We start from the raw sequence: 27,646 nt of genomic DNA, 5'->3' as shown, positions 1-27,646 counted from the left end.
CCCAGGTGGAACCAGGTGGACCATGTGGAACCAGGTGGAACCAGGTGGAACCAGGTAAAACCAGGTGGACCCATGTGGAACCAGGTAAAACCAGGTGGACCATGTGGAACCAGGTGGAACCAGGTAAAACCATGTGGAAGGAGGTGGACTCAGTAGAACCAGGTGGACCCATGTGGAACCTAGTGAAACCAGGTGGAACCAGGTAAAACCAAGTGAAACCAGGTGGAACCAGGTAAAACCAGGTGGACCCAGGTGGAACCAGGTAAAACCAGGTGGACCATGTGGAACCATGTGGAACCAGGTAAAACCAGGTGGACCCAGGTGGACCCATGTGGAACCAGGTAAAACCAGGTGGACCCAGGTGGAACCAGGTAAAACCAGGTGGACCATGTGGAACCATGTGGAACCAGGTAAAACCAGGTGGACCCAGGTGGAACCAGGTGGAACCAGGTAAAACCAGGTGGACCCAGGTGGAACCAGGTGGAACCAGGTAAAACCAGGTGGAAGGAGGTGGACTCATTAGAACCAGGTGGACCCATGTGGAACCAGGTGGAACCAGGTAAAACCAGGTGGACCCATGTGGAACCAGGTGGAACCAGGTAAAACCAGGTAATACCAGGTGGACCCAGGTGGAACCAGGTGGAACCAGGTAAAACCAGGTGGAAGGAGGTGGAACCAGGTAAAACCAGGTGGACCCAGGTGGAACCAGGTAAAACCAGGTGGAGGGAGGTGGACTCATTAGAACCAGGTGGACCCATGTGGAACCATGTGGAACCAGGTAAAACCAGGTGGACCCAGGTGGAACCAGGTGGAACCAGGTAAAACCAGGTGGACCCAGGTGGAACCAGGTAAAACCAGGTGGAGGGAGGTGGACTCAGTAGAACCAGGTGGACCCATGTGGAACCTAGTGAAACCAGGTGGAACCAGGTAAAACCAAGTGAAACCAGGTGGAACCAGGTAAAACCAGGTGGACCCATGTGGAACCAGGTGGACCCATGTGGAACCAGGTAAAACCAGGTAATACCAGGTGGACCCAGGTGGAACCAGGTGGAACCAGGTAAAACCAGGTGGAAGGAGGTGGACTCATTAGAACCAGGTGGACCCATGTGGAACCAGGTAAAACCAGGTAATACCAGGTGGACCCAGGTGGAACCAGGTGGAACCAGGTAAAACCAGGTGGAAGGAGGTGGACTCATTAGAACCAGGTGGACCCATGTGGAACCAGGTGGAACCAGGTAAAACCAGGTGGACCCAGGTGGAACCAGGTGGAACCAGGTAAAACCAGGTGGAACCAGGTGGAACCAGGTAAAACCATGTGGAAGGAGGTGGACTCAGTAGAACCAGGTGGACCCATGTGGAACCTAGTGAAACCAGGTGGAACCAGGTAAAACCAAGTGAAACCAGGTGGAACCAGGTAAAACCAGGTGGACCCAGGTGGAACCAGGTGGACCATGTGGAACCAGGTGGAACCAGGTGGAACCAGGTAAAACCAGGTGGACCCATGTGGAACCAGGTAAAACCAGGTGGACCATGTGGAACCAGGTGGAACCAGGTAAAACCATGTGGAAGGAGGTGGACTCAGTAGAACCAGGTGGACCCATGTGGAACCTAGTGAAACCAGGTGGAACCAGGTAAAACCAAGTGAAACCAGGTGGAACCAGGTAAAACCAGGTGGACCCAGGTGGAACCAGGTAAAACCAGGTGGACCATGTGGAACCATGTGGAACCAGGTAAAACCAGGTGGACCCAGGTGGACCCATGTGGAACCAGGTAAAACCAGGTGGACCCAGGTGGAACCAGGTAAAACCAGGTGGACCATGTGGAACCATGTGGAACCAGGTAAAACCAGGTGGACCCAGGTGGAACCAGGTGGAACCAGGTAAAACCAGGTGGACCCAGGTGGAACCAGGTGGAACCAGGTAAAACCAGGTGGAAGGAGGTGGACTCATTAGAACCAGGTGGACCCATGTGGAACCAGGTGGAACCAGGTAAAACCAGGTGGACCCATGTGGAACCAGGTGGAACCAGGTAAAACCAGGTAATACCAGGTGGACCCAGGTGGAACCAGGTGGAACCAGGTAAAACCAGGTGGAAGGAGGTGGAACCAGGTAAAACCAGGTGGACCCAGGTGGAACCAGGTAAAACCAGGTGGAGGGAGGTGGACTCATTAGAACCAGGTGGACCCATGTGGAACCATGTGGAACCAGGTAAAACCAGGTGGACCCAGGTGGAACCAGGTGGAACCAGGTAAAACCAGGTGGACCCAGGTGGAACCAGGTAAAACCAGGTGGAGGGAGGTGGACTCAGTAGAACCAGGTGGACCCATGTGGAACCTAGTGAAACCAGGTGGAACCAGGTAAAACCAAGTGAAACCAGGTGGAACCAGGTAAAACCAGGTGGACCCATGTGGAACCAGGTGGACCCATGTGGAACCAGGTAAAACCAGGTAATACCAGGTGGACCCAGGTGGAACCAGGTGGAACCAGGTAAAACCAGGTGGAAGGAGGTGGACTCATTAGAACCAGGTGGACCCATGTGGAACCAGGTAAAACCAGGTAATACCAGGTGGACCCAGGTGGAACCAGGTGGAACCAGGTAAAACCAGGTGGAAGGAGGTGGACTCATTAGAACCAGGTGGACCCATGTGGAACCAGGTGGAACCAGGTAAAACCAGGTGGACCCAGGTGGAACCAGGTGGAACCAGGTAAAACCAGGTGGAACCAGGTGGAACCAGGTAAAACCATGTGGAAGGAGGTGGACTCAGTAGAACCAGGTGGACCCATGTGGAACCTAGTGAAACCAGGTGGAACCAGGTAAAACCAAGTGAAACCAGGTGGAACCAGGTAAAACCAGGTGGACCCAGGTGGAACCAGGTGGACCATGTGGAACCAGGTGGAACCAGGTGGAACCAGGTAAAACCAGGTGGACCCATGTGGAACCAGGTAAAACCAGGTGGACCATGTGGAACCAGGTGGAACCAGGTAAAACCAGGTGGACCCAGGTGGAACCAGGTAAAACCAGGTGGAGGGAGGTGGACTCAGTAGAACCAGGTGGACCCATGTGGAACCAGGTAAAACCAGGTGGACCATGTGGAACCAGGTGGAACCAGGTAATACCAGCTAAACCCAGGTAGAACCATGTGGAACCAGGTAATACTAGGTAAAACCAGGTGGACCCATGTGGAACCAGGTAAAACCAGGTGGACCCACGTGGAACCAGGTGGAACCAGGTAAAACCAGGTGGACCCATGTGGACCCATGTGGAACCAGGTGGACCCATGTGGAACCAGGTAAAACCAGGTAATACCAGGTGGACCCATGTGGAACCAGGTAAAACCAGGTAATACCAGGTGGACCCAGGTGGAACCAGGTGGAACCAGGTAAAACCAGGTGGAAGGAGGTGGACTCATTACAACCAGGTGGACCCATGTGGAACCAGGTGGAACCAGGTAAAACCAGGTGGACCCAGGTGGAACCAGGTGGAACCAGGTAAAACCAGGTGGACCCATGTGGAACCAGGTAAAACCAGGTGGACCCATGTGGACCCATGTGGAACCAGGTAAAACCAGGTAATACCAGGTGGACCCAGGTGGAACCAGGTAAAACCAGGTGGACCCAGGTGGAACCAGGTGGAACCAGGTGGAACCAGGTAAAACCAGGTGGACCCAGGTGGAACCAGGTAAAACCAGGTGGAGGGAGGTGGACTCAGTAGAACCAGGTGGACCCATGTGGAACCTAGTGAAACCAGGTGGAACCAGGTAAAACCAGGTGGACCCAGGTGGAACCAGGTAAAACCAGGTGGACCCAGGTGGAACCAGGTAAAACCAGGTAAAACCAGGTGGACCCAGGTAAAACCAGGTGGACCCAGGTGGACCCATGTGGAACCTAGTGAAACCAAGTGAAACCAGGTGGAACCAGGTAAAACCATGTGGAAGGAGGTGGACTCAGTAGAACCAGGTGGACCCATGTGGAACCTAGTGAAACCAGGTGGAACCAGGTAAAACCAAGTGAAACCAGGTGGAACCAGGTAAAACCAGGTGGACCCAGGTGGAACCAGGTGGACCATGTGGAACCAGGTGGAACCAGGTGGAACCAGGTAAAACCAGGTGGACCCACGTGGAACCAGGTAAAACCAGGTGGACCATGTGGAACCAGGTGGAACCAGGTAAAACCATGTGGAAGGAGGTGGACTCAGTAGAACCAGGTGGACCCATGTGGAACCTAGTGAAACCAGGTGGAACCAGGTAAAACCAAGTGAAACCAGGTGGAACCAGGTAAAACCAGGTGGACCCAGGTGGAACCAGGTAAAACCAGGTGGACCATGTGGAACCATGTGGAACCAGGTAAAACCAGGTGGACCCAGGTGGACCCATGTGGAACCAGGTAAAACCAGGTGGACCCAGGTGGAACCAGGTAAAACCAGGTGGACCATGTGGAACCATGTGGAACCAGGTAAAACCAGGTGGACCCAGGTGGAACCAGGTGGAACCAGGTAAAACCAGGTGGACCCAGGTGGAACCAGGTGGAACCAGGTAAAACCAGGTGGAAGGAGGTGGACTCATTAGAACCAGGTGGACCCATGTGGAACCAGGTGGAACCAGGTAAAACCAGGTGGACCCATGTGGAACCATGTGGAACCAGGTAAAACCAGGTGGACCCAGGTGGAACCAGGTAAAACCAGGTGGACCATGTGGAACCATGTGGAACCAGGTAAAACCAGGTGGACCCAGGTGGAACCAGGTGGAACCAGGTAAAACCAGGTGGACCCAGGTGGAACCAGGTGGAACCAGGTAAAACCAGGTGGAAGGAGGTGGACTCATTAGAACCAGGTGGACCCATGTGGAACCAGGTGGAACCAGGTAAAACCAGGTGGACCCATGTGGAACCAGGTGGAACCAGGTAAAACCAGGTAATACCAGGTGGACCCAGGTGGAACCAGGTGGAACCAGGTAAAACCAGGTGGAAGGAGGTGGAACCAGGTAAAACCAGGTGGACCCAGGTGGAACCAGGTAAAACCAGGTGGAGGGAGGTGGACTCATTAGAACCAGGTGGACCCATGTGGAACCATGTGGAACCAGGTAAAACCAGGTGGACCCAGGTGGAACCAGGTGGAACCAGGTAAAACCAGGTGGACCCAGGTGGAACCAGGTAAAACCAGGTGGAGGGAGGTGGACTCAGTAGAACCAGGTGGACCCATGTGGAACCTAGTGAAACCAGGTGGAACCAGGTAAAACCAAGTGAAACCAGGTGGAACCAGGTAAAACCAGGTGGACCCATGTGGAACCAGGTGGACCCATGTGGAACCAGGTAAAACCAGGTAATACCAGGTGGACCCAGGTGGAACCAGGTGGAACCAGGTAAAACCAGGTGGAAGGAGGTGGACTCATTAGAACCAGGTGGACCCATGTGGAACCAGGTAAAACCAGGTAATACCAGGTGGACCCAGGTGGAACCAGGTGGAACCAGGTAAAACCAGGTGGAAGGAGGTGGACTCATTAGAACCAGGTGGACCCATGTGGAACCAGGTGGAACCAGGTAAAACCAGGTGGACCCAGGTGGAACCAGGTGGAACCAGGTAAAACCAGGTGGAACCAGGTGGAACCAGGTAAAACCATGTGGAAGGAGGTGGACTCAGTAGAACCAGGTGGACCCATGTGGAACCTAGTGAAACCAGGTGGAACCAGGTAAAACCAAGTGAAACCAGGTGGAACCAGGTAAAACCAGGTGGACCCAGGTGGAACCAGGTGGACCATGTGGAACCAGGTGGAACCAGGTGGAACCAGGTAAAACCAGGTGGACCCATGTGGAACCAGGTAAAACCAGGTGGACCATGTGGAACCAGGTGGAACCAGGTGGAACCAGGTAAAACCAGGTGGACCCAGGTGGAACCAGGTAAAACCAGGTGGAGGGAGGTGGACTCAGTAGAACCAGGTGGACCCATGTGGAACCAGGTAAAACCAGGTGGACCATGTGGAACCAGGTGGAACCAGGTAATACCAGCTAAACCCAGGTAGAACCATGTGGAACCAGGTAATACTAGGTAAAACCAGGTGGACCCATGTGGAACCAGGTAAAACCAGGTGGACCCACGTGGAACCAGGTGGAACCAGGTAAAACCAGGTGGACCCATGTGGACCCATGTGGAACCAGGTGGACCCATGTGGAACCAGGTAAAACCAGGTAATACCAGGTGGACCCATGTGGAACCAGGTAAAACCAGGTAATACCAGGTGGACCCAGGTGGAACCAGGTGGAACCAGGTAAAACCAGGTGGAAGGAGGTGGACTCATTACAACCAGGTGGACCCATGTGGAACCAGGTGGAACCAGGTAAAACCAGGTGGACCCAGGTGGAACCAGGTGGAACCAGGTAAAACCAGGTGGACCCATGTGGAACCAGGTAAAACCAGGTGGACCCATGTGGACCCATGTGGAACCAGGTAAAACCAGGTAATACCAGGTGGACCCAGGTGGAACCAGGTAAAACCAGGTGGACCCAGGTGGAACCAGGTGGAACCAGGTGGAACCAGGTAAAACCAGGTGGACCCAGGTGGAACCAGGTAAAACCAGGTGGAGGGAGGTGGACTCAGTAGAACCAGGTGGACCCATGTGGAACCTAGTGAAACCAGGTGGAACCAGGTAAAACCAGGTGGACCCAGGTGGAACCAGGTAAAACCAGGTGGAGGGAGGTGGACTCAGTAGAACCAGGTGGACCCATGTGGAACCTAGTGAAACCAGGTGGAACCAGGTAAAACCAAGTGAAACCAGGTGGAACCAGGTAAAACCAGGTGGACCCAGGTAAAACCAGGTAAAACCAGGTGGACCCAGGTGGACCATGTGGAACCAGCTGACATGATGATGCTGGTGGAGGAAAACCAACTTTAAAGCATTTCTTCATGTTCTCTGCTGCTTAGTCCAGTTCAGGGTCTTGAGGAAGCTGGAGTCTATCCCAGCAGTGGTCAGGTGAGAGGCAGGTACACCTGGACACCAGTCCATCGCAGGGCCAGCAGACCATTCACACCCACATTCATTCCTGGGGAAAATGGAACACAGGAAGGCCATAAATATGAAACATGTGTGAACTAAATACATCTCACAGAAACAGGTGGGACTTGAACCAGCTGCTGCTGAACCACTGGTGGCTTGTGGTCCTGTTCTGAATCCACTGCACCACCAAGGAGCCTCCACAGTACCCCACCTTCTCCTGGTGCTTTTATCTCCTTCATTCTGGCTGCTGGACCTGAAAGCCGATGTGCTGATCATAAGGTTTGATCCCAGGCCGTCCACAGCACAGAGCGTCCTCCTGGCAGCCTGAGCTAATCCTCCTGACAGGCTGTGCCTTCACTATGAACACTTTCACCCTTTTACTCTGATCTGACTCTGAAACATCAAGAATGTCTGAAATCCAGTGTCTTTCCCACAATGAGGACTCCCAGACAGGAAGATGAAGCTGCTAGAGGTCCTGCCAGTCCTCCATCAGCCTATCGTCTCACACCGCTCTGCTGTCTCTGGAGTCCAACCTGCAGCTGCTTGATGTGCAGCCCGTTGTCCATCATGCTGAGCTGTCCTCTCACACGTTGCTGCTGACTTTGTCTTTCATTTGATGCCTTCAAAGTCGTCTCCTGATCAGCAGCTTGGATCCCAGCTCCACAGATCCTGCAGCTCTTCTCCCAGACACACTGAATCCCTTCTGACAGTCTGAGCTGCTCTGCCACACATGTGATGCCTTCACTGGCATCGCTTTCACCGCTTCCTTCACTTCTCTCTGAAGAAGAAAGAGGGAAATGTTTGGATGTGGAGAGGGAATTAAACCAGCAGCTTCTGGAGGCCCTTCTCCATCACAGTGAGGGATCCTCTCAGACCGCTCAGCTGCCTCTGGACCACTTCTCACGCTTCCATCTTACATCCCAACCTTCATCCCTCAGGAGGTATGCAGAGGAGCAGAAGCTTGGCAGGTGGTGCAGATTCTGGTCCGTTACCCGGATCATGAAACCCTCCAGATGGAGTCTTTCCCTGTTCCAGTCGTGGATTTATTTGAGTCACACCACAGCATCATTTTATCACCCTAACACCCGCTCCTGAAAGGCCGAAATACTTTACAGTTAAATCTTTATTTCATGTGAACAGAAATCAGATGAATTTATGATGAAAATTATTTCCATCATCAGTGGTTTGATCATGTGATCAGATTCTATCAGAGATCAATAAGTGTATAAAAACTGCCAGAGATCAAAACTTTCCGTTACCGTGACAACATCATCAGCTGATGTCATCACTGGCAAATAAAACGCTGACTCACTGAAATCGGATCAATTATTTTATTGCTTTGGTCTCGATTAGCCAGATGGTTGCGTTCACACATCGTCAGTCACGTCGGTGATCCAGGAATGAAACTCCGGGATTCTGGTGAAGATGGAGGGCTTGTCGGCCCGGCACCGCCAGCTGCCCCATGTGACCACACCGAACAGGAAATAGACGTGATGTTTCTGACAAAACAGAGGAGCTCCGGCATCACCCTGCGGAGACACACCCACATTACTTCATGTCACAGCAACCGTCCAATCAGAGCTGCTCCTGACAGACTGTCCAATCAGACGTAGAGGCTTTACATCCTCTGATGGATCACCGATCAGTCATTTCAGGCTCCGCCCCCTTCAGAAAACCTCAACAAGTAAAAAGTTCTCAGGTCAGCGACTGGTGATCCAGATCTTCTCCTTTCAGACTGGTCCGCATTGCCGTGGACCACCTCCATAGGAAGAAGACGAGTAGGAAGAAGACGACGAGTAGGAAGAAGACGACGACGACTAGGAAAAAGACAAGTAGGAAGACGACGACGAGTAGGAAGAAGACGACGACGACGAGTAGGAAGACGACGAGTAGGACGACGACGAGTAGGACGACGACGAGTAGGAAGACGACGACGAGTAGGAAGACGACGACGAGTAGGAAGAAGACGACGAGTAGGAAGACGACGACGAGTAGGAAGACGACGACGAGTAGGAAGAAGACGACGAGTAGGAAGAAGACGACGAGTAGGAAGAAGACGAGTAGGAAGAAGAAGACGACGAGTAGGAAGAAGACGACGACGAGTAGGAAGAAGACGACGAGTAGGAAGAAGACGACGAGTAGGAAGAAGACGACGACGAGTAGGAAGAAGACGACGACGAGTAGGAAGAAGACGACGACGAGTAGGAAGAAGACGACGACGAGTAGGAAGACGACGACGACGAGTAGGAAGAAGACGACGACGAGTAGGAAGAAGACGACGACGAGTAGGAAGAAGACGACGACGAGTAGGAAGAAGACGACGACGAGTAGGAAGACGACGACGACGAGTAGGAAGAAGATGAGTAGGAAGACGACGACGACGAGTAGGAAGAAGATGAGTAGGAAGACGACGACGACGAGTAGGAAGAAGATGAGTAGGAAGACAACGACGACGAGTAGGAAGAAGACGACGACGACGAGTAGGAAAAAGATGAGTAGGAAGACAACGACGAGTAGGAAGACGACGACTAGGAAGAAGACGACGACTAGGAAGAAGAAGACGACGAGTAGGAAGACGACGAGTAGGAAGAAGACGACGACGACGAGTAGGAAAAAGATGAGTAGGAAGACAACGACGAGTAGGAAGACGACGACGACGACTAGGAAGAAGAAGACGACGAGTAGGAAGAAGACGACGACGAGTAGGAAGACGACGAGTAGGAAGAAGACGACGACGACGAGTAGGAAAAAGATGAGTAGGAAGACAACGACGAGTAGGAAGACGACGACGACGACTAGGAAGAAGAAGACGACGAGTAGGAAGAAGACGACGACGAGTAGGAAGAAGATGAGTAGGAAGACGACGACGACGACTAGGAAGAAGAAGACGACGACTAGGAAGAAGAAGACGACGAGTAGGAAGACGACGAGTAGGAAGAAGACGACGACGACGAGTAGGAAAAAGATGAGTAGGAAGACAACGACGAGTAGGAAGACGACGACGAGTAGGAAGAAGAAGACGACGACTAGGAAGAAGACGACGACGAGTAGGAAGACGACGACGACGAGTAGGAAGAAGAAGACGACGACTAGGAAGAAGACGACGACGAGTAGGAAGACGACGACGACGAGTAGGAAAAAGACGAGTAGGAAGACGACGACGACGAGTAGGAAAAAGACAAGTAGGAAGACGACGACGAGTAGGAAGACGACGAGTAGGAAGAAGACGACGACGACGAGTAGGAAGACGACGAGTAGGAAGAAGACGACGACGACGAGTAGGAAGAAGATGAGTAGGAAGACAACGACGAGTAGGAAGACGACGAGTAGGAAGAAGACGACGACGAGTAGGAAGACGACGAGTAGGAAGAAGACGACGACGAGTAGGACGACGACGACGACGAGTAGGACGACGACGACGACGAGTAGGAAGACGACGACGACGAGTAGGAAGACGACGACGACGAGTAGGAAGACGACGACGACGAGTAGGAAGACGACGAGTAGGAAGAAGACGACGACGACGAGTAGGAAGACGACGACGACGAGTAGGAAGAAGACGACGACGAGTAGGAAGAAGACGACGACGAGTAGGAAGACGACGACGAGTAGGAAGAAGACGACGAGTAGGAAGAAGACGACGAGTAGGAAGAAGACGACGAGTAGGAAGAAGACGACGAGTAGGAAGAAGACGACGACGACGAGTAGGAAAAAGATGAGTAGGAAGACAACGACGAGTAGGAAGACGACGACGACGACTAGGAAGAAGACGACGACGACTAGGAAAAAGACAAGTAGGAAGACGACGACGAGTAGGAAGACGACGAGTAGGAAGAAGACGACGACGAGTAGGACGACGACGAGTAGGAAGAAGACGACGAGTAGGAAGACGACGACAAGTTGGAAGACGACGAGTAGGAAGAAGACGACGACGACGACAAGTTGGAAGACGACAAGTTGGAAGACGACGAGTAGGAAGAAGACGACGACGACGACAAGTTGGAAGACGACGACGACGACGACGAGTAGGAAGACGACGACGACGACGAGTAGGAAGACGACGACGACGACGAGTAGGAAGACGACGACGACGACGAGTAGGAAGAAGACGACGACGACGAGTAGGAAGAAGACGACGACGACGAGTAGGAAGAAGACGACGACGACGAGTAGGAAGAAGAAGACGACGACGAGTAGGAAGAAGACGACGACGACGAGTAGGAAGAAGACGACGACGACGAGTAGGAAGACGACGACGACGACGAGTAGGAAGACGACGACGACGAGTAGGAAGACGACGACGAGTAGGAAGACGACGAGTAGGAAGAAGACGACGACGACGAGTAGGAAGAAGATGAGTAGGAAGACAACGACGAGTAGGAAGACGACGACGACGACGACGACGAGTAGGAAGACGACGACGAGTAGGAAGACGACGACGACGACGACGAGTAGGAAGACGACGACGACGAGTAGGAAGACGACGAGGAGTAGGAAGACGACGACGACGACGAGGAGTAGGAAGACGACGACGACGAGTAGGAAGACGACGACGACGAGTAGGAAGACGACGAGGAGTAGGAAGACGACGACGACGAGTAGGAAGACGACGAGTAGGAAGAAGACGACGAGTAGGAAGAAGACGACGAGTAGGAAGAAGACGACGACGAGTAGGAAGAAGACGACGACGAGTAGGAAGAAGACGACGACGAGTAGGAAGAAGACGACGACGAGTAGGAAGAAGACGACGACGAGTAGGAAGAAGACGACGAGTAGGAAGAAGACGACGAGTAGGAAGAAGACGACGAGTAGGAAGACGACGACGAGTAGGAAGACGACGACGAGTAGGAAGACGACGACGAGTAGGAAGAAGACGACGAGTAGGAAGAAGACGACGACGACGACGAGTAGGAAGAAGACGACGACGACGAGTAGGAAGACGACGACGACGACGAGTAGGAAGACGACGACGACGACGAGTAGGAAGACGACGACGACGACGAGTAGGAAGAAGACGACGACGACGAGTAGGAAGAAGACGACGACGACGAGTAGGAAGACGACGACGACGAGTAGGAAGACGACGACGACGAGTAGGAAGAAGACGACGACGAGTAGGAAGACGACGACGACGAGTAGGAAGACGACGACGACGAGTAGGAAGGAGACGACGACGAGTGGGAAGGAGAAGACGACGAGTAGGAAGACGACGAGTAGGAAGAAGACGACGACGACGAGTAGGAAAAAGATGAGTAGGAAGACAACGACGAGTAGGAAGACGACGACGACGACTAGGAAGAAGAAGACGACGAGTAGGAAGAAGACGACGACGAGTAGGAAGAAGATGAGTAGGAAGACAACGACGAGTAGGAAGACGACGACGACGACTAGGAAGAAGAAGACGACGAGTAGGAAGACGACGACGACGACGAGTAGGAAAAAGATGAGTAGGAAGACAACGACGAGTAGGAAGACGACGACGACGACGAGTAGGAAAAAGATGAGTAGGAAGACAACGACGAGTAGGAAGACGACGACGACGACTAGGAAGAAGAAGACGACGAGTAGGAAGAAGACGACGACGAGTAGGAAGAAGATGAGTAGGAAGACAACGACGAGTAGGAAGACGACGACGACGACTAGGAAGAAGAAGACGACGAGTAGGAAGACGACGACGACGACGAGTAGGAAAAAGATGAGTAGGAAGACAACGACGAGTAGGAAGAAGACGACGACGACGAGTAGGAAAAAGATGAGTAGGAAGACAACGACGAGTAGGAAGACGACGACGACGACTAGGAAGAAGAAGACGACGAGTAGGAAGACGACGACGACGACTAGGAAGAAGAAGACGACGACTAGGAAGAAGAAGACGACGAGTAGGAAGACGACGAGTAGGAAGAAGACGACGACGACGAGTAGGAAAAAGATGAGTAGGAAGACAACGACGAGTAGGAAGACGACGACGACGACTAGGAAGAAGAAGACGACGAGTAGGAAGAAGACGACGACGAGTAGGAAGACGACGAGTAGGAAGAAGACGACGACGACGAGTAGGAAAAAGATGAGTAGGAAGACAACGACGAGTAGGAAGACGACGACGACGACTAGGAAGAAGAAGACGACGAGTAGGAAGAAGACGACGACGAGTAGGAAGAAGATGAGTAGGAAGACGACGACGACGACTAGGAAGAAGAAGACGACGACTAGGAAGAAGAAGACGACGAGTAGGAAGACGACGACGACGACTAGGAAGAAGAAGACGACGAGTAGGAAGACGACGACGACGACTAGGAAGAAGAAGACGACGACTAGGAAGAAGAAGACGACGAGTAGGAAGACGACGAGTAGGAAGAAGACGACGACGACGAGTAGGAAAAAGATGAGTAGGAAGACAACGACGAGTAGGAAGACGACGACGACGACTAGGAAGAAGAAGACGACGAGTAGGAAGAAGACGACGACGAGTAGGAAGACGACGAGTAGGAAGAAGACGACGACGACGAGTAGGAAAAAGATGAGTAGGAAGACAACGACGAGTAGGAAGACGACGACGACGACTAGGAAGAAGAAGACGACGAGTAGGAAGAAGACGACGACGAGTAGGAAGAAGATGAGTAGGAAGACGACGACGACGACTAGGAAGAAGAAGACGACGACTAGGAAGAAGAAGACGACGAGTAGGAAGACGACGAGTAGGAAGAAGACGACGACGACGAGTAGGAAAAAGATGAGTAGGAAGACAACGACGAGTAGGAAGACGACGACGAGTAGGAAGAAGAAGACGACGACTAGGAAGAAGACGACGACGAGTAGGAAGACGACGACGACGAGTAGGAAGAAGAAGACGACGACTAGGAAGAAGACGACGACGAGTAGGAAGACGACGACGACGAGTAGGAAAAAGACGAGTAGGAAGACGACGACGACGAGTAGGAAAAAGACAAGTAGGAAGACGACGACGAGTAGGAAGACGACGAGTAGGAAGAAGACGACGACGAGTAGGAAGAAGACGAGTAGGAAGAAGACGACGACGACGAGTAGGAAGAAGATGAGTAGGAAGACAACGACGAGTAGGAAGACGACGACGACGAGTAGGAAGACGACGAGTAGGAAGAAGACGACGACGAGTAGGACGACGACGACGACGAGTAGGACGACGACGACGACGAGTAGGAAGACGACGACGACGAGTAGGAAGACGACGACGACGAGTAGGAAGACGACGACGACGAGTAGGAAGACGACGAGTAGGAAGAAGACGACGACGACGAGTAGGAAGACGACGACGACGAGTAGGAAGAAGACGACGACGAGTAGGAAGACGACGACGAGTAGGAAGAAGACGACGAGTAGGAAGAAGACGACGAGTAGGAAGAAGACGACGAGTAGGAAGAAGACGACGAGTAGGAAGAAGACGACGACGACGAGTAGGAAAAAGATGAGTAGGAAGACAACGACGAGTAGGAAGACGACGACGACGACTAGGAAGAAGACGACGACGACTAGGAAAAAGACAAGTAGGAAGACGACGACGAGTAGGAAGACGACGAGTAGGAAGAAGACGACGACGAGTAGGACGACGACGAGTAGGAAGAAGACGACGAGTAGGAAGACGACGACAAGTTGGAAGACGACGAGTAGGAAGAAGACGACGACGACGACAAGTTGGAAGACGACAAGTTGGAAGACGACGAGTAGGAAGAAGACGACGACGACGACAAGTTGGAAGACGACGACGACGACGACGAGTAGGAAGACGACGACGACGACGAGTAGGAAGACGACGACGACGACGAGTAGGAAGACGACGACGACGACGAGTAGGAAGAAGACGACGACGACGAGTAGGAAGAAGACGACGACGACGAGTAGGAAGAAGACGACGACGACGAGTAGGAAGAAGAAGACGACGACGAGTAGGAAGAAGACGACGACGACGAGTAGGAAGAAGACGACGACGACGAGTAGGAAGACGACGACGACGACGAGTAGGAAGACGACGACGACGAGTAGGAAGACGACGACGAGTAGGAAGACGACGAGTAGGAAGAAGACGACGACGACGAGTAGGAAGAAGATGAGTAGGAAGACAACGACGAGTAGGAAGACGACGACGACGACGACGACGAGTAGGAAGACGACGACGAGTAGGAAGACGACGACGACGACGACGAGTAGGAAGACGACGACGACGAGTAGGAAGACGACGAGGAGTAGGAAGACGACGACGACGACGAGGAGTAGGAAGACGACGACGACGAGTAGGAAGACGACGACGACGAGTAGGAAGACGACGAGGAGTAGGAAGACGACGACGACGAGTAGGAAGACGACGAGTAGGAAGAAGACGACGAGTAGGAAGAAGACGACGAGTAGGAAGAAGACGACGACGAGTAGGAAGAAGACGACGACGAGTAGGAAGAAGACGACGACGAGTAGGAAGAAGACGACGACGAGTAGGAAGAAGACGACGACGAGTAGGAAGAAGACGACGAGTAGGAAGAAGACGACGAGTAGGAAGAAGACGACGAGTAGGAAGACGACGACGAGTAGGAAGACGACGACGAGTAGGAAGACGACGACGAGTAGGAAGACGACGACGAGTAGGAAGAAGAAGACGAGTAGGAAGAAGACGACGACGACGACGAGTAGGAAGAAGACGACGACGACGAGTAGGAAGACGACGACGACGACGAGTAGGAAGACGACGACGACGACGAGTAGGAAGACGACGACGACGACGAGTAGGAAGAAGACGACGACGACGAGTAGGAAGAAGACGACGACGACGAGTAGGAAGACGACGACGACGAGTAGGAAGACGACGACGACGAGTAGGAAGAAGACGACGACGAGTAGGAAGACGACGACGACGAGTAGGAAGACGACGACGACGAGTAGGAAGGAGACGACGACGAGTGGGAAGGAGAAGACGACGAGTGGGAAGACGACGACGACGAGTGGGAAGACGACGACGACGAGTAGGAAGACGAAGACGACGAGTAGGAAGACGAAGACGACGAGTAGGAAGACGAAGACGACGAGTAGGAAGAAGACGACGACGAGTAGGAAGAAGACGACGACGAGTAGGAAGAAGACGACGACGAGTAGGAAGACGACGATTAGGAAGACGAAGACGACGAGTAGGAAGACGAAGACGACGAGTAGGAAGAAGACGACGACGAGTAGGAAGAAGACGACGACGAGTAGGAAGAAGACGACGACGAGTAGGAAGAAGAAGACGACGACGAGTAGGAAGAAGAAGACGACGACGAGTAGGAAGAAGAAGACGACGACGAGTAGGAAGAAGAAGACGACGACGAGTAGGAAGAAGAAGACGACGACGAGTAGGAAGAAGAAGACGAGGACGAGTAGGAAGAAGACGACGACGAGTAGGAAGAAGACGACGACGAGTAGGAAGAAGAAGACGACGAGTAGGAAGAAGACGACGACGAGTAGGAAGAAGACGACGACGAGTAGGAAGAAGACGACGACGAGTAGGAAGAAGACGACGACGAGTAGGAAGAAGACGAGTAGGAAGAAGACGACGACGAGTAGGAAGAAGACGACGACGAGTAGGAAGAAGACGACGACGAGTAGGAAGACGACGAGTAGGAAGACGAAGACGACGAGTAGGAAGACGACGAGTAGGAAGACGAAGACGACGAGTAGGAAGAAGACGACGACGAGTAGGAAGACGAAGACGACGAGTAGGAAGACGAAGACGACGAGTAGGAAGACGAAGACGACGAGTAGGAAGACGAAGACGACGAGTAGGAAGAAGACGACGACGAGTAGGAAGAAGACGACGACGAGTAGGAAGAAGACGACGACGAGTAGGAAGAAGACGACGAGTAGGAAGACGAAGACGACGAGTAGGAAGAAGACGACGACGAGTAGGAAGAAGACGACGACGAGTAGGAAGACGAAGACGACGAGTAGGAAGAAGACGACGACGAGTAGGAAGAAGACGACGACGAGTAGGAAGACGAAGACGACGAGTAGGAAGACGAAGACGACGAGTAGGAAGACGAAGACGACGAGTAGGAAGAAGACGACGACGAGTAGGAAGAAGACGACGACGAGTAGGAAGAAGACGACGACGAGTAGGAAGACGAAGACGACGAGTAGGAAGAAGACGACGACGAGTAGGAAGAAGACGACGACGAGTAGGAAGAAGACGACGACGACGACGAGTAGGAAGACGACGACGACGACGAGTAGGAAGACGACGACGACGACGAGTAGGAAGAAGACGACGACGACGAGTAGGAAGAAGACGACGACGACGAGTAGGAAGACGACGACGACGAGTAGGAAGAAGACGACGACGACGAGTAGGAAGACGACGACGACGAGTAGGAAGAAGACGACGACGAGTAGGAAGGAGACGACGACGAGTAGGAAGGAGACGACGACGAGTAGGAAGGAGACGACGACGAGTAGGAAGAAGACGACGACGAGTAGGAAGAAGACGACGACGAGTAGGAAGAAGACGACGACGAGTAGGAAGAAGACGACGAGTAGGAAGAAGACGACGAGTAGGAAGACGAAGACGACGAGTAGGAAGACGACGACGACGAGTAGGAAGGAGACGACGACGAGTAGGAAGGAGACGACGACGAGTAGGAAGGAGACGACGACGAGTAGGAAGGAGACGACGACGAGTAGGAAGAAGACGACGACGAGTAGGAAGAAGACGACGAGTAGGAAGACGAAGACGACGAGTAGGAAGAAGACGACGAGTAGGAAGACGAAGACGACGAGTAGGAAGAAGACGACGAGTAGGAAGACGAAGACGACGAGTAGGAAGACGAAGACGACGAGTAGGAAGACGACGACGACGAGTAGGAAGGAGACGACGACGAGTAGGAAGGAGACGACGACGAGTAGGAAGGAGACGACGACGAGTAGGAAGAAGACGACGACGAGTAGGAAGAAGACGACGACGAGTAGGAAGAAGACGACGAGTAGGAAGAAGACGACGACGAGTAGGAAGAAGACGACGAGTAGGAAGACGAAGACGACGAGTAGGAAGAAGACGACGACGAGTAGGAAGAAGACGACGAGTAGGAAGACGACGACGGCGAGTAGGAAGACGAAGACGACGATTAGGAAGACGACGAGTAGGAAGACGAAGACGACGAGTAGGAAGAAGACGACGACGAGTAGGAAGACGACGACGACGAGTAGGAAGACGACGATTAGGAAGACGACGAGTAGGAAGATGAAGACGACGAGTAGGAAGACGAAGACGACGAGTAGGAAGAAGACGACGACGAGTAGGAAGAAGACGACGACGAGTAGGAAGAAGAAGACGACGACGAGTAGGAAGAAGAAGACGACGACGAGTAGGAAGAAGAAGACGACGACGAGTAGGAAGAAGAAGACGACGACGAGTAGGAAGAAGAAGACGACGAGTAGGAAGAAGAAGACGACGACGAGTAGGAAGAAGAAGACGACGACGAGTAGGAAGAAGAAGACGACGACGAGTAGGAAGAAGAAGACGACGACGAGTAGGAAGAAGAAGACGACGAGTAGGAAGAAGAAGACGACGAGTAGGAAGAAGAAGACGACGAGTAGGAAGAAGAAGACGACGAGTAGGAAGAAGAAGACGACGAGTAGGAAGAAGAAGACGACGAGTAGGAAGAAGAAGACGACGAGTAGGAAGAAGACGACGACGAGTAGGAAGAAGACGACGACGAGGAAGACGAAGACGACGAGTAGGAAGAAGACGACGACGAGTAGGAAGAAGACGACGACGAGTAGGAAGACGAAGACGACGAGTAGGAAGAAGACGACGACGAGTAGGAAGACGAAGACGACGAGTAGGAAGACGAAGACGACGAGTAGGAAGACGACGACGACGAGTAGGAAGACGACGACGACGAGTAGGAAGAAGACGACGACGAGTAGGAAGAAGACGACGACGAGTAGGAAGAAGACGACGACGAGTAGGAAGAAGACGACGACGAGTAGGAAGAAGACGACGACGAGTAGGAAGAAGACGACGACGAGTAGGAAGAAGACGACGACGAGTAGGAAGAAGACGACGACGAGTAGGAAGAAGACGACGACGAGTAGGAAGAAGACGACGACGAGTAGGAAGACGACGACGAGTAGGAAGACGACGACAAGTTGGAAGACGACGAGTAGGAAGACGACGACGAGTAGGAAGACGACGACGAGTAGGAAGACGACGACGAGTAGGAAGACGACGAGTAGGAAGACGACGACGACGACGAGTAGGAAGACGACGACGACGACGAGTAGGAAGACGACGACGACGACGAGTAGGAAGACGACGACGACGACGAGTAGGAAGAAGACGACGAGTAGGAAGACGACGAGTAGGAAGACGACGAGGAAGAAGACGACGACGAGTAGGAAGACGACGACGAGTAGGAAGACGACGACGAGTAGGAAGACGACGACGAGTAGGAAGACGACGACGAGTAGGAAGACGACGACAAGTTGGAAGACGACGAGTAGGAAGACGACGAGTAGGAAGACGACGACGACGACGACGACGAGTAGGAAGAAGACGACGACGACGACGAGTAGGAAGAAGACGACGACGAGTAGGAAGAAGACGACGACGAGTAGGAAGACGACGACGACGACGAGTAGGAAGACGACGACGACGACGAGTAGGAAGACGACGACGACGACGAGTAGGAAGAAGACGACGACGAGTAGGAAGAAGACGACGACGAGTAGGAAGAAGACGACGACGAGTAGGAAGAAGACGACGACGAGTAGGAAGAAGACGACGACGAGTAGGAGGAAGAAGACGACGAGTAGGAGGAAGAAGACGACGACGAGTAGGAGGAAGAAGACGACGACGAGTAGGAGGAAGAAGACGACGACGAGTAGGAGGAAGAAGACGACGACGAGTAGGAAGACGACGATTAGGAAGACGACGAGTAGGAAGACGAAGACGACGAGTAGGAAGACGAAGACGACGAGTAGGAAGACGAAGACGACGAGTAGGAAGACGAAGACGACGAGTAGGAAGACGAAGACGACGAGTAGGAAGAAGACGACGACGAGTAGGAAGAAGACGACGACGAGTAGGAAGAAGACGACGACGAGTAGGAAGAAGACGACGACGAGTAGGAAGAAGACGACGACGAGTAGGAAGAAGACGACGACGAGTAGGAAGAAGAAGACGACGACGAGTAGGAAGACGAAGACGACGAGTAGGAAGACGAAGACGACGAGTAGGAAGACGACGACGACGAGTAGGAAGACGACGACGACGAGTAGGAAGAAGACGACGACGAGTAGGAAGAAGACGACGACGAGTAGGAAGAAGACGACGACGAGTAGGAAGAAGACGACGACGAGTAGGAAGAAGACGACGACGAGTAGGAAGAAGACGACGACGAGTAGGAAGAAGACGACGACGAGTAGGAAGAAGACGACGACGAGTAGGAAGAAGACGACGACGAGTAGGAAGAAGACGACGACGAGTAGGAAGACGACGACGAGTAGGAAGACGACGACGACGAGTAGGAAGAAGACGACGACGAGTAGGAAGAAGAAGACGACGAGTAGGAAGAAGAAGACGACGAGTAGGAAGAAGAAGAAGACGACGAGTAGGAAGAAGAAGACGACGAGTAGGAAGAAGAAGAAGACGACGAGTAGGAAGAAGAAGAAGACGACGAGTAGGAAGAAGAAGACGACGACGAGTAGGAAGAAGACGACGACGAGTAGGAAGAAGACGACGACGAGTAGGAAGACGACGAGTAGGAAGACGACGAGTAGGAAGACGACGAGTAGGAAGACGACGAGTAGGAAGACGACGAGTAGGAAGACGACGTGTAGGAAGACGAAGACGACGAGTAGGAAGAAGACGACGACGAGTAGGAAGACGACGACGAGTAGGAAGACGAAGACGACGAGTAGGAAGACGAAGACGACGACGAGTAGGAAGAAGACGACGACGAGTAGGAAGAAGACGACGACGAGTAGGAAGAAGACGACGACGAGTAGGAAGAAGACGACGACGAGTAGGAAGAAGACGACGACGAGTAGGAAGAAGACGACGACGAGTAGGAAGACGAAGACGACGAGTAGGAAGAAGACGACGACGAGTAGGAAGGAGACGACGACGAGTAGGAAGGAGACGACGACGAGTAGGAAGGAGACGACGACGAGTAGGAAGGAGACGACGACGAGTAGGAAGGAGACGACGACGAGTAGGAAGACGAAGACGACGAGTAGGAAGACGAAGACGACGAGTAGGAAGACGAAGACGACGAGTAGGAAGACGAAGACGACGAGTAGGAAGAAGACGACGACGAGTAGGAAGAAGACGACGACGAGTAGGAAGAAGACGACGACGAGTAGGAAGAAGACGACGACGAGTAGGAAGAAGACGACGACGAGTAGGAAGAAGACGAGTAGGAAGACGACGAGTAGGAAGACGACGAGTAGGAAGACGAAGACGACGAGTAGGAAGACGAAGACGACGAGTAGGAAGAAGACGACGACGAGTAGGAAGAAGACGACGACGAGTAGGAAGAAGACGACGAGTAGGAAGACGACGAGTAGGAAGACGACGAGTAGGAAGACGACGAGTAGGAAGACGACGAGTAGGAAGACGACGTGTAGGAAGACGAAGACGACGAGTAGGAAGAAGACGACGACGAGTAGGAAGAAGACGACGACGAGTAGGAAGACGACGACGACGAGTAGGAAGAAGACGACGACGAGTAGGAAGAAGACGACGACGAGTAGGAAGACGAAGACGACGAGTAGGAAGAAGAAGACGACGACGAGTAGGAAGAAGACGACGACGAGTTGGAGGAAGAAGACGACGACGAGTAGGAAGAAGAAGACGACGACGAGTAGGAAGAAGACGACGACGAGTAGGAAGAAGAAGACGACGAGTAGGAAGAAGAAGACGACGAGTAGGAAGAAGACGACGACGAGTAGGAAGACGACGAGTAGGAAGACGACGAGTAGGAAGACGACGAGTAGGAAGACGACGAGTAGGAAGACGACGTGTAGGAAGACGAAGACGACGAGTAGGAAGAAGACGACGACGAGTAGGAAGACGAAGACGACGAGTAGGAAGACGAAGACGACGAGTAGGAAGACGAAGACGACGACGAGTAGGAAGAAGACGACGACGAGTAGGAAGAAGACGACGACGAGTAGGAAGAAGACGACGACGAGTAGGAAGAAGACGACGACGAGTAGGAAGAAGACGACGACGAGTAGGAAGAAGACGACGACGAGTAGGAAGAAGACGACGACGAGTAGGAAGACGAAGATGACGAGTAGGAAGGAGACGACGACGAGTAGGAAGGAGACGACGACGAGTAGGAAGGAGACGACGACGAGTAGGAAGGAGACGACGACGAGTAGGAAGGAGACGACGACGAGTAGGAAGGAGACGACGACGAGTAGGAAGAAGACGACGAGTAGGAAGACGAAGACGACGAGTAGGAAGACGACGACGACGAGTAGGAAGACGAAGACGACGAGTAGGAAGACGAAGACGACGAGTAGGAAGACGAAGACGACGAGTAGGAAGAAGACGACGACGAGTAGGAAGAAGACGACGACGAGTAGGAAGACGACGAGTAGGAAGACGACGATTAGGAAGACGACGAGTAGGAAGACGACGAGTAGGAAGACGAAGACGACGAGTAGGAAGACGAAGACGACGAGTAGGAAGAAGACGACGACGAGTAGGAAGAAGACGACGACGAGTAGGAAGAAGACGACGACGAGTAGGAAGAAGAAGACGACGACGAGTAGGAAGAAGAAGACGACGACGAGTAGGAAGAAGAAGACGACGACGAGTAGGAAGAAGAAGACGACGACGAGTAGGAAGAAGAAGACGACGACGAGTAGGAAGAAGAAGACGACGACGAGTAGGAAGAAGAAGACGACGACGAGTAGGAAGAAGAAGACGACGACGAGTAGGAAGAAGAAGACGACGACGAGTAGGAAGAAGAAGACGACGACGAGTAGGAAGAAGACGACGACGACGAGTAGGAAGAAGACGACGACGACGAGTAGGAAGAAGACGACGACGACGAGTAGGAAGAAGACGACGACGACGAGTAGGAAGAAGACGACGACGAGTAGGAAGAAGACGACGACGAGTAGGAAGAAGACGACGACGAGTAGGAAGAAGACGACGACGAGTAGGAAGAAGACGACGACGAGTAGGAAGAAGAAGACGACGAGTAGGAAGAAGAAGACGACGAGTAGGAAGAAGACGACGACGAGTAGGAAGAAGACGACGACGAGTAGGAAGAAGAAGACGACGAGTAGGAAGAAGACGACGACGAGTAGGAAGAAGAAGACGACGAGTAGGAAGAAGAAGACGACGAGTAGGAAGAAGACGACGACGAGTAGGAAGACGACGAGTAGGAAGAAGACGACGACGAGTAGGAAGAAGACGACGACGAGTAGGAAGAAGACGACGACGAGTAGGAAGAAGACGAAGACGACGAGTAGGAAGACGAAGACGACGAGTAGGAAGACGAAGACGACGAGTAGGAAGACGACGACGACGAGTAGGAAGAAGAAGACGACGAGTAGGAAGAAGACGACGACGAGTAGGAAGAAGAAGACGACGAGTAGGAAGAAGACGACGACGAGTAGGAAGACGACGACGACGAGTAGGAAGAAGACGACGACGAGCAGGAAGAAGACGACGACGAGTAGGAAGAAGACGACGACGAGTAGGAAGAAGACGACGAGTAGGAAGAAGACGACGAGTAGGAAGACGACGACGAGTAGGAAGACGACGACGAGTAGGAAGACGACGACGAGTAGGAAGACGACGACGAGTAGGAAGACGACGACGAGTAGGAAGACGACGACAAGTTGGAAGACGACGAGTAGGAAGAAGGCGACGACGACAAGTTGGAAGACGACGACGACGACGACGAGTAGGAAGACGACGACGACGACGACGAGTAGGAAGACGACGACGACGACGAGTAGGAAGACGACGACGACGACGAGTAGGAAGACGACGAGTAGGAAGACGACGAGTAGGAAGAAGACGACGAGTAGGAAGACGACGACGAGTAGGAAGACGACGACAAGTTGGAAGACGACGAGTAGGAAGAAGACGACGAGTAGGAAGACGACGACGAGTAGGAAGACGACGACGAGTAGGAAGACGACGACGAGTAGGAAGACGACGACGAGTAGGAAGAAGACGACGAGTAGGAAGAAGACGACGAGTAGGAAGACGACGACGAGTAGGAAGAAGACGACGAGTAGGAAGAAGACGACGAGTAGGAAGACGACGACGAGTAGGAAGACGACGACGAGTAGGAAGACGACGACAAGTTGGAAGACGACGACAAGTTGGAAGACGACGAGTAGGAAGAAGACGACGACGAGTAGGAAGAAGACGACGACGACGACGAGTAGGAAGACGACGACGACGACGAGTAGGAAGACGACGACGACGACGAGTAGGAAGACGACGACGACGACGAGTAGGAAGACGACGACGACGACGAGTAGGAAGACGACGACGACGACGAGTAGGAAGAAGACGACGACGACGAGTAGGAAGACGACGACGACGAGTAGGAAGACGACGACGACAACGAGTAGGAAGACGACGACGACGAGTAGGAAGACGACGACGACGAGTAGGAAGACGACGACGACGAGTAGGAAGACGACGACGACGAGTAGGAAGACGACGACGACGAGTAGGAAGACGACGACGACGAGTAGGAAGACGACGACGACGAGTAGGAAGAAGACGACGACGAGTAGGAAGAAGACGACGACGAGTAGGAAGGAGACGACGACGAGTAGGAAGGAGACGACGACGAGTAGGAAGGAGACGACGACGAGTAGGAAGGAGACGACGACGAGTAGGAAGGAGACGACGACGAGTAGGAAGGAGACGACGACGAGTAGGAAGGAGACGACGACGAGTAGGAAGGAGACGACGACGAGTAGGAAGGAGACGACGACGAGTAGGAAGAAGACGACGAGTAGGAGGAAGAAGACGACGAGTAGGAAGAAGACGACGAGTAGGAGGAAGAAGACGACGAGTAGGAAGACGAAGACGACGAGTAGGAAGACGAAGACGACGAGTAGGAAGACGAAGACGACGAGTAGGAAGACGAAGACGACGAGTAGGAAGAAGACGACGACGAGTAGGAAGACGACGATTAGGAAGACGACGAGTAGGAAGACGAAGACGACGAGTAGGAAGACGAAGACGACGAGTAGGAAGAAGACGACGACGAGTAGGAAGAAGACGACGACGAGTAGGAAGAAGACGACGACGAGTAGGAAGAAGACGACGACGAGTAGGAAGAAGACGACGACGAGTAGGAAGAAGAAGACGACGACGAGTAGGAAGAAGAAGACGACGACGAGTAGGAAGAAGAAGACGACGACGAGTAGGAAGAAGAAGACGACGACGAGTAGGAAGAAGAAGACGACGACGAGTAGGAAGAAGAAGACGACGACGAGTAGGAAGAAGAAGACGACGACGAGTAGGAAGAAGAAGACGACGACGAGTAGGAAGAAGACGACGACGAGTAGGAAGAAGAAGACGACGACGAGTAGGAAGAAGAAGACGACGACGAGTAGGAAGAAGACGACGACGAGTAGGAAGAAGACGACGACGAGTAGGAAGAAGACGACGACGAGTAGGAAAAAGACGACGAGTAGGAAGAAGACGACGAGTAGGAAGACGACGACGAGTAGGAAGAAGACGACGAGTAGGAAGAAGACGACGAGTAGGAAGACGACGACGAGTAGGAAGACGACGACGAGTAGGAAGACGACGACGAGTAGGAAGAAGACGACGAGTAGGAAGACGACGACGAGTAGGAAGACGACGACGAGTAGGAAGACGACGACGAGTAGGAAGACGACGACGAGTAGGAAGACGACGACGAGTAGGAAGACGACGACAAGTTGGAAGACGACGACAAGTTGGAAGACGACGACAAGTTGGAAGACGACGAGTAGGAAGAAGACGACGACGAGTAGGAAGAAGACGACGACGACGACGAGTAGGAAGACGACGACGACGACGAGTAGGAAGACGACGACGACGACGAGTAGGAAGACGACGACGACGACGAGTAGGAAGACGACGACGACGACGAGTAGGAAGAAGACGACGACGACGAGTAGGAAGAAGACGACGACGACGAGTAGGAAGACGACGACGACGAGTAGGAAGACGACGACGACAACGAGTAGGAAGACGACGACGACGAGTAGGAAGACGACGACGACGAGTAGGAAGACGACGACGACGAGTAGGAAGACGACGACGACGAGTAGGAAGACGACGACGACGAGTAGGAAGACGACGACGACGAGTAGGAAGAAGACGACGACGAGTAGGAAGAAGACGACGACGAGTAGGAAGAAGACGACGACGAGTAGGAAGGAGACGACGACGAGTAGGAAGGAGACGACGACGAGTAGGAAGGAGACGACGACGAGTAGGAAGGAGACGACGACGAGTAGGAAGGAGACGACGACGAGTAGGAAGGAGACGACGACGAGTAGGAAGGAGACGACGACGAGTAGGAAGAAGACGACGAGTAGGAGGAAGAAGACGACGAGTAGGAAGAAGACGACGAGTAAGAAGAAGACGACGAGTAGGAAGACGAAGACGACGAGTAGGAAGACGAAGACGACGAGTAGGAAGACGAAGACGACGAGTAGGAAGACGAAGACGACGAGTAGGAAGAAGACGACGACGAGTAGGAAGACGACGATTAGGAAGACGACGAGTAGGAAGACGAAGACGACGAGTAGGAAGACGAAGACGACGAGTAGGAAGAAGACGACGACGAGTAGGAAGAAGACGACGACGAGTAGGAAGAAGACGACGACGAGTAGGAAGAAGACGACGACGAGTAGGAAGAAGACGACGACGAGTAGGAAGAAGAAGACGACGACGAGTAGGAAGAAGAAGACGACGACGAGTAGGAAGAAGAAGACGACGACGAGTAGGAAGAAGAAGACGACGACGAGTAGGAAGAAGAAGACGACGACGAGTAGGAAGAAGAAGACGACGACGAGTAGGAAGAAGAAGACGACGACGAGTAGGAAGAAGAAGACGACGACGAGTAGGAAGAAGAAGACGACGACGAGTAGGAAGAAGACGACGACGAGTAGGAAGAAGAAGACGACGACGAGTAGGAAGAAGACGACGACGAGTAGGAAGAAGACGACGACGAGTAGGAAGAAGACGACGACGAGTAGGAAAAAGACGACGACGAGTAGGAAGAAGACGACGACGAGTAGGAAGAAGACGACGACGAGTAGGAAGAAGACGACGACGAGTAGGAAAAAGACGACGACGAGTAGGAAGAAGACGACGACGAGTAGGAAGAAGACGACGACGAGTAGGAAGAAGACGACGACGAGTAGGAAGAAGACGACGACGAGTAGGAAGAAGACGACGACGAGTAGGAAGAAGACGACGACGAGTAGGAAGAAGACGACGACGAGTAGGAAGAAGAAGACGACGAGTAGGAAGAAGACGACGACGAGTAGGAAGAAGACGACGACGAGTAGGAAGAAGAAGACGACGAGTAGGAAGAAGACGACGACGAGTAGGAAGAAGACGACGACGAGTAGGAAGACGACGAGTAGGAAGACGACGAGTAGGAAGACGAAGAC

General features: G+C 52.9%; 1 protein-coding gene across 1 annotated transcript in view; it reads right to left on the bottom strand.

Moving 5' to 3' along the window:
• Nucleotides 1–8,352: 8,352 nt before the first annotated feature.
• The window catches only part of ovch1 (ovochymase 1), a gene marked incomplete at both ends in the record, with an annotated part of 181,398 nt that continues 162,104 nt past the window's right edge, over nucleotides 8,353–27,646 (bottom strand). The window contains one exon of the mRNA XM_079263434.1: nucleotides 8,353–8,514. Within this exon, the coding sequence (XP_079119560.1) occupies nucleotides 8,353–8,514 (162 nt within the window). The remainder of the gene's footprint in view (nucleotides 8,515–27,646) is intronic.

Source organism: Telmatherina bonti (genome assembly GCF_933228915.1).
Source record: "Telmatherina bonti genome assembly, chromosome: 23".
NCBI classification, from domain to species: domain Eukaryota; kingdom Metazoa; phylum Chordata; class Actinopteri; order Atheriniformes; family Telmatherinidae; genus Telmatherina; species Telmatherina bonti.
Note: the sequence above shows the minus strand (reverse complement) of the source record. Positions and strands in the feature narration are given on the sequence as shown.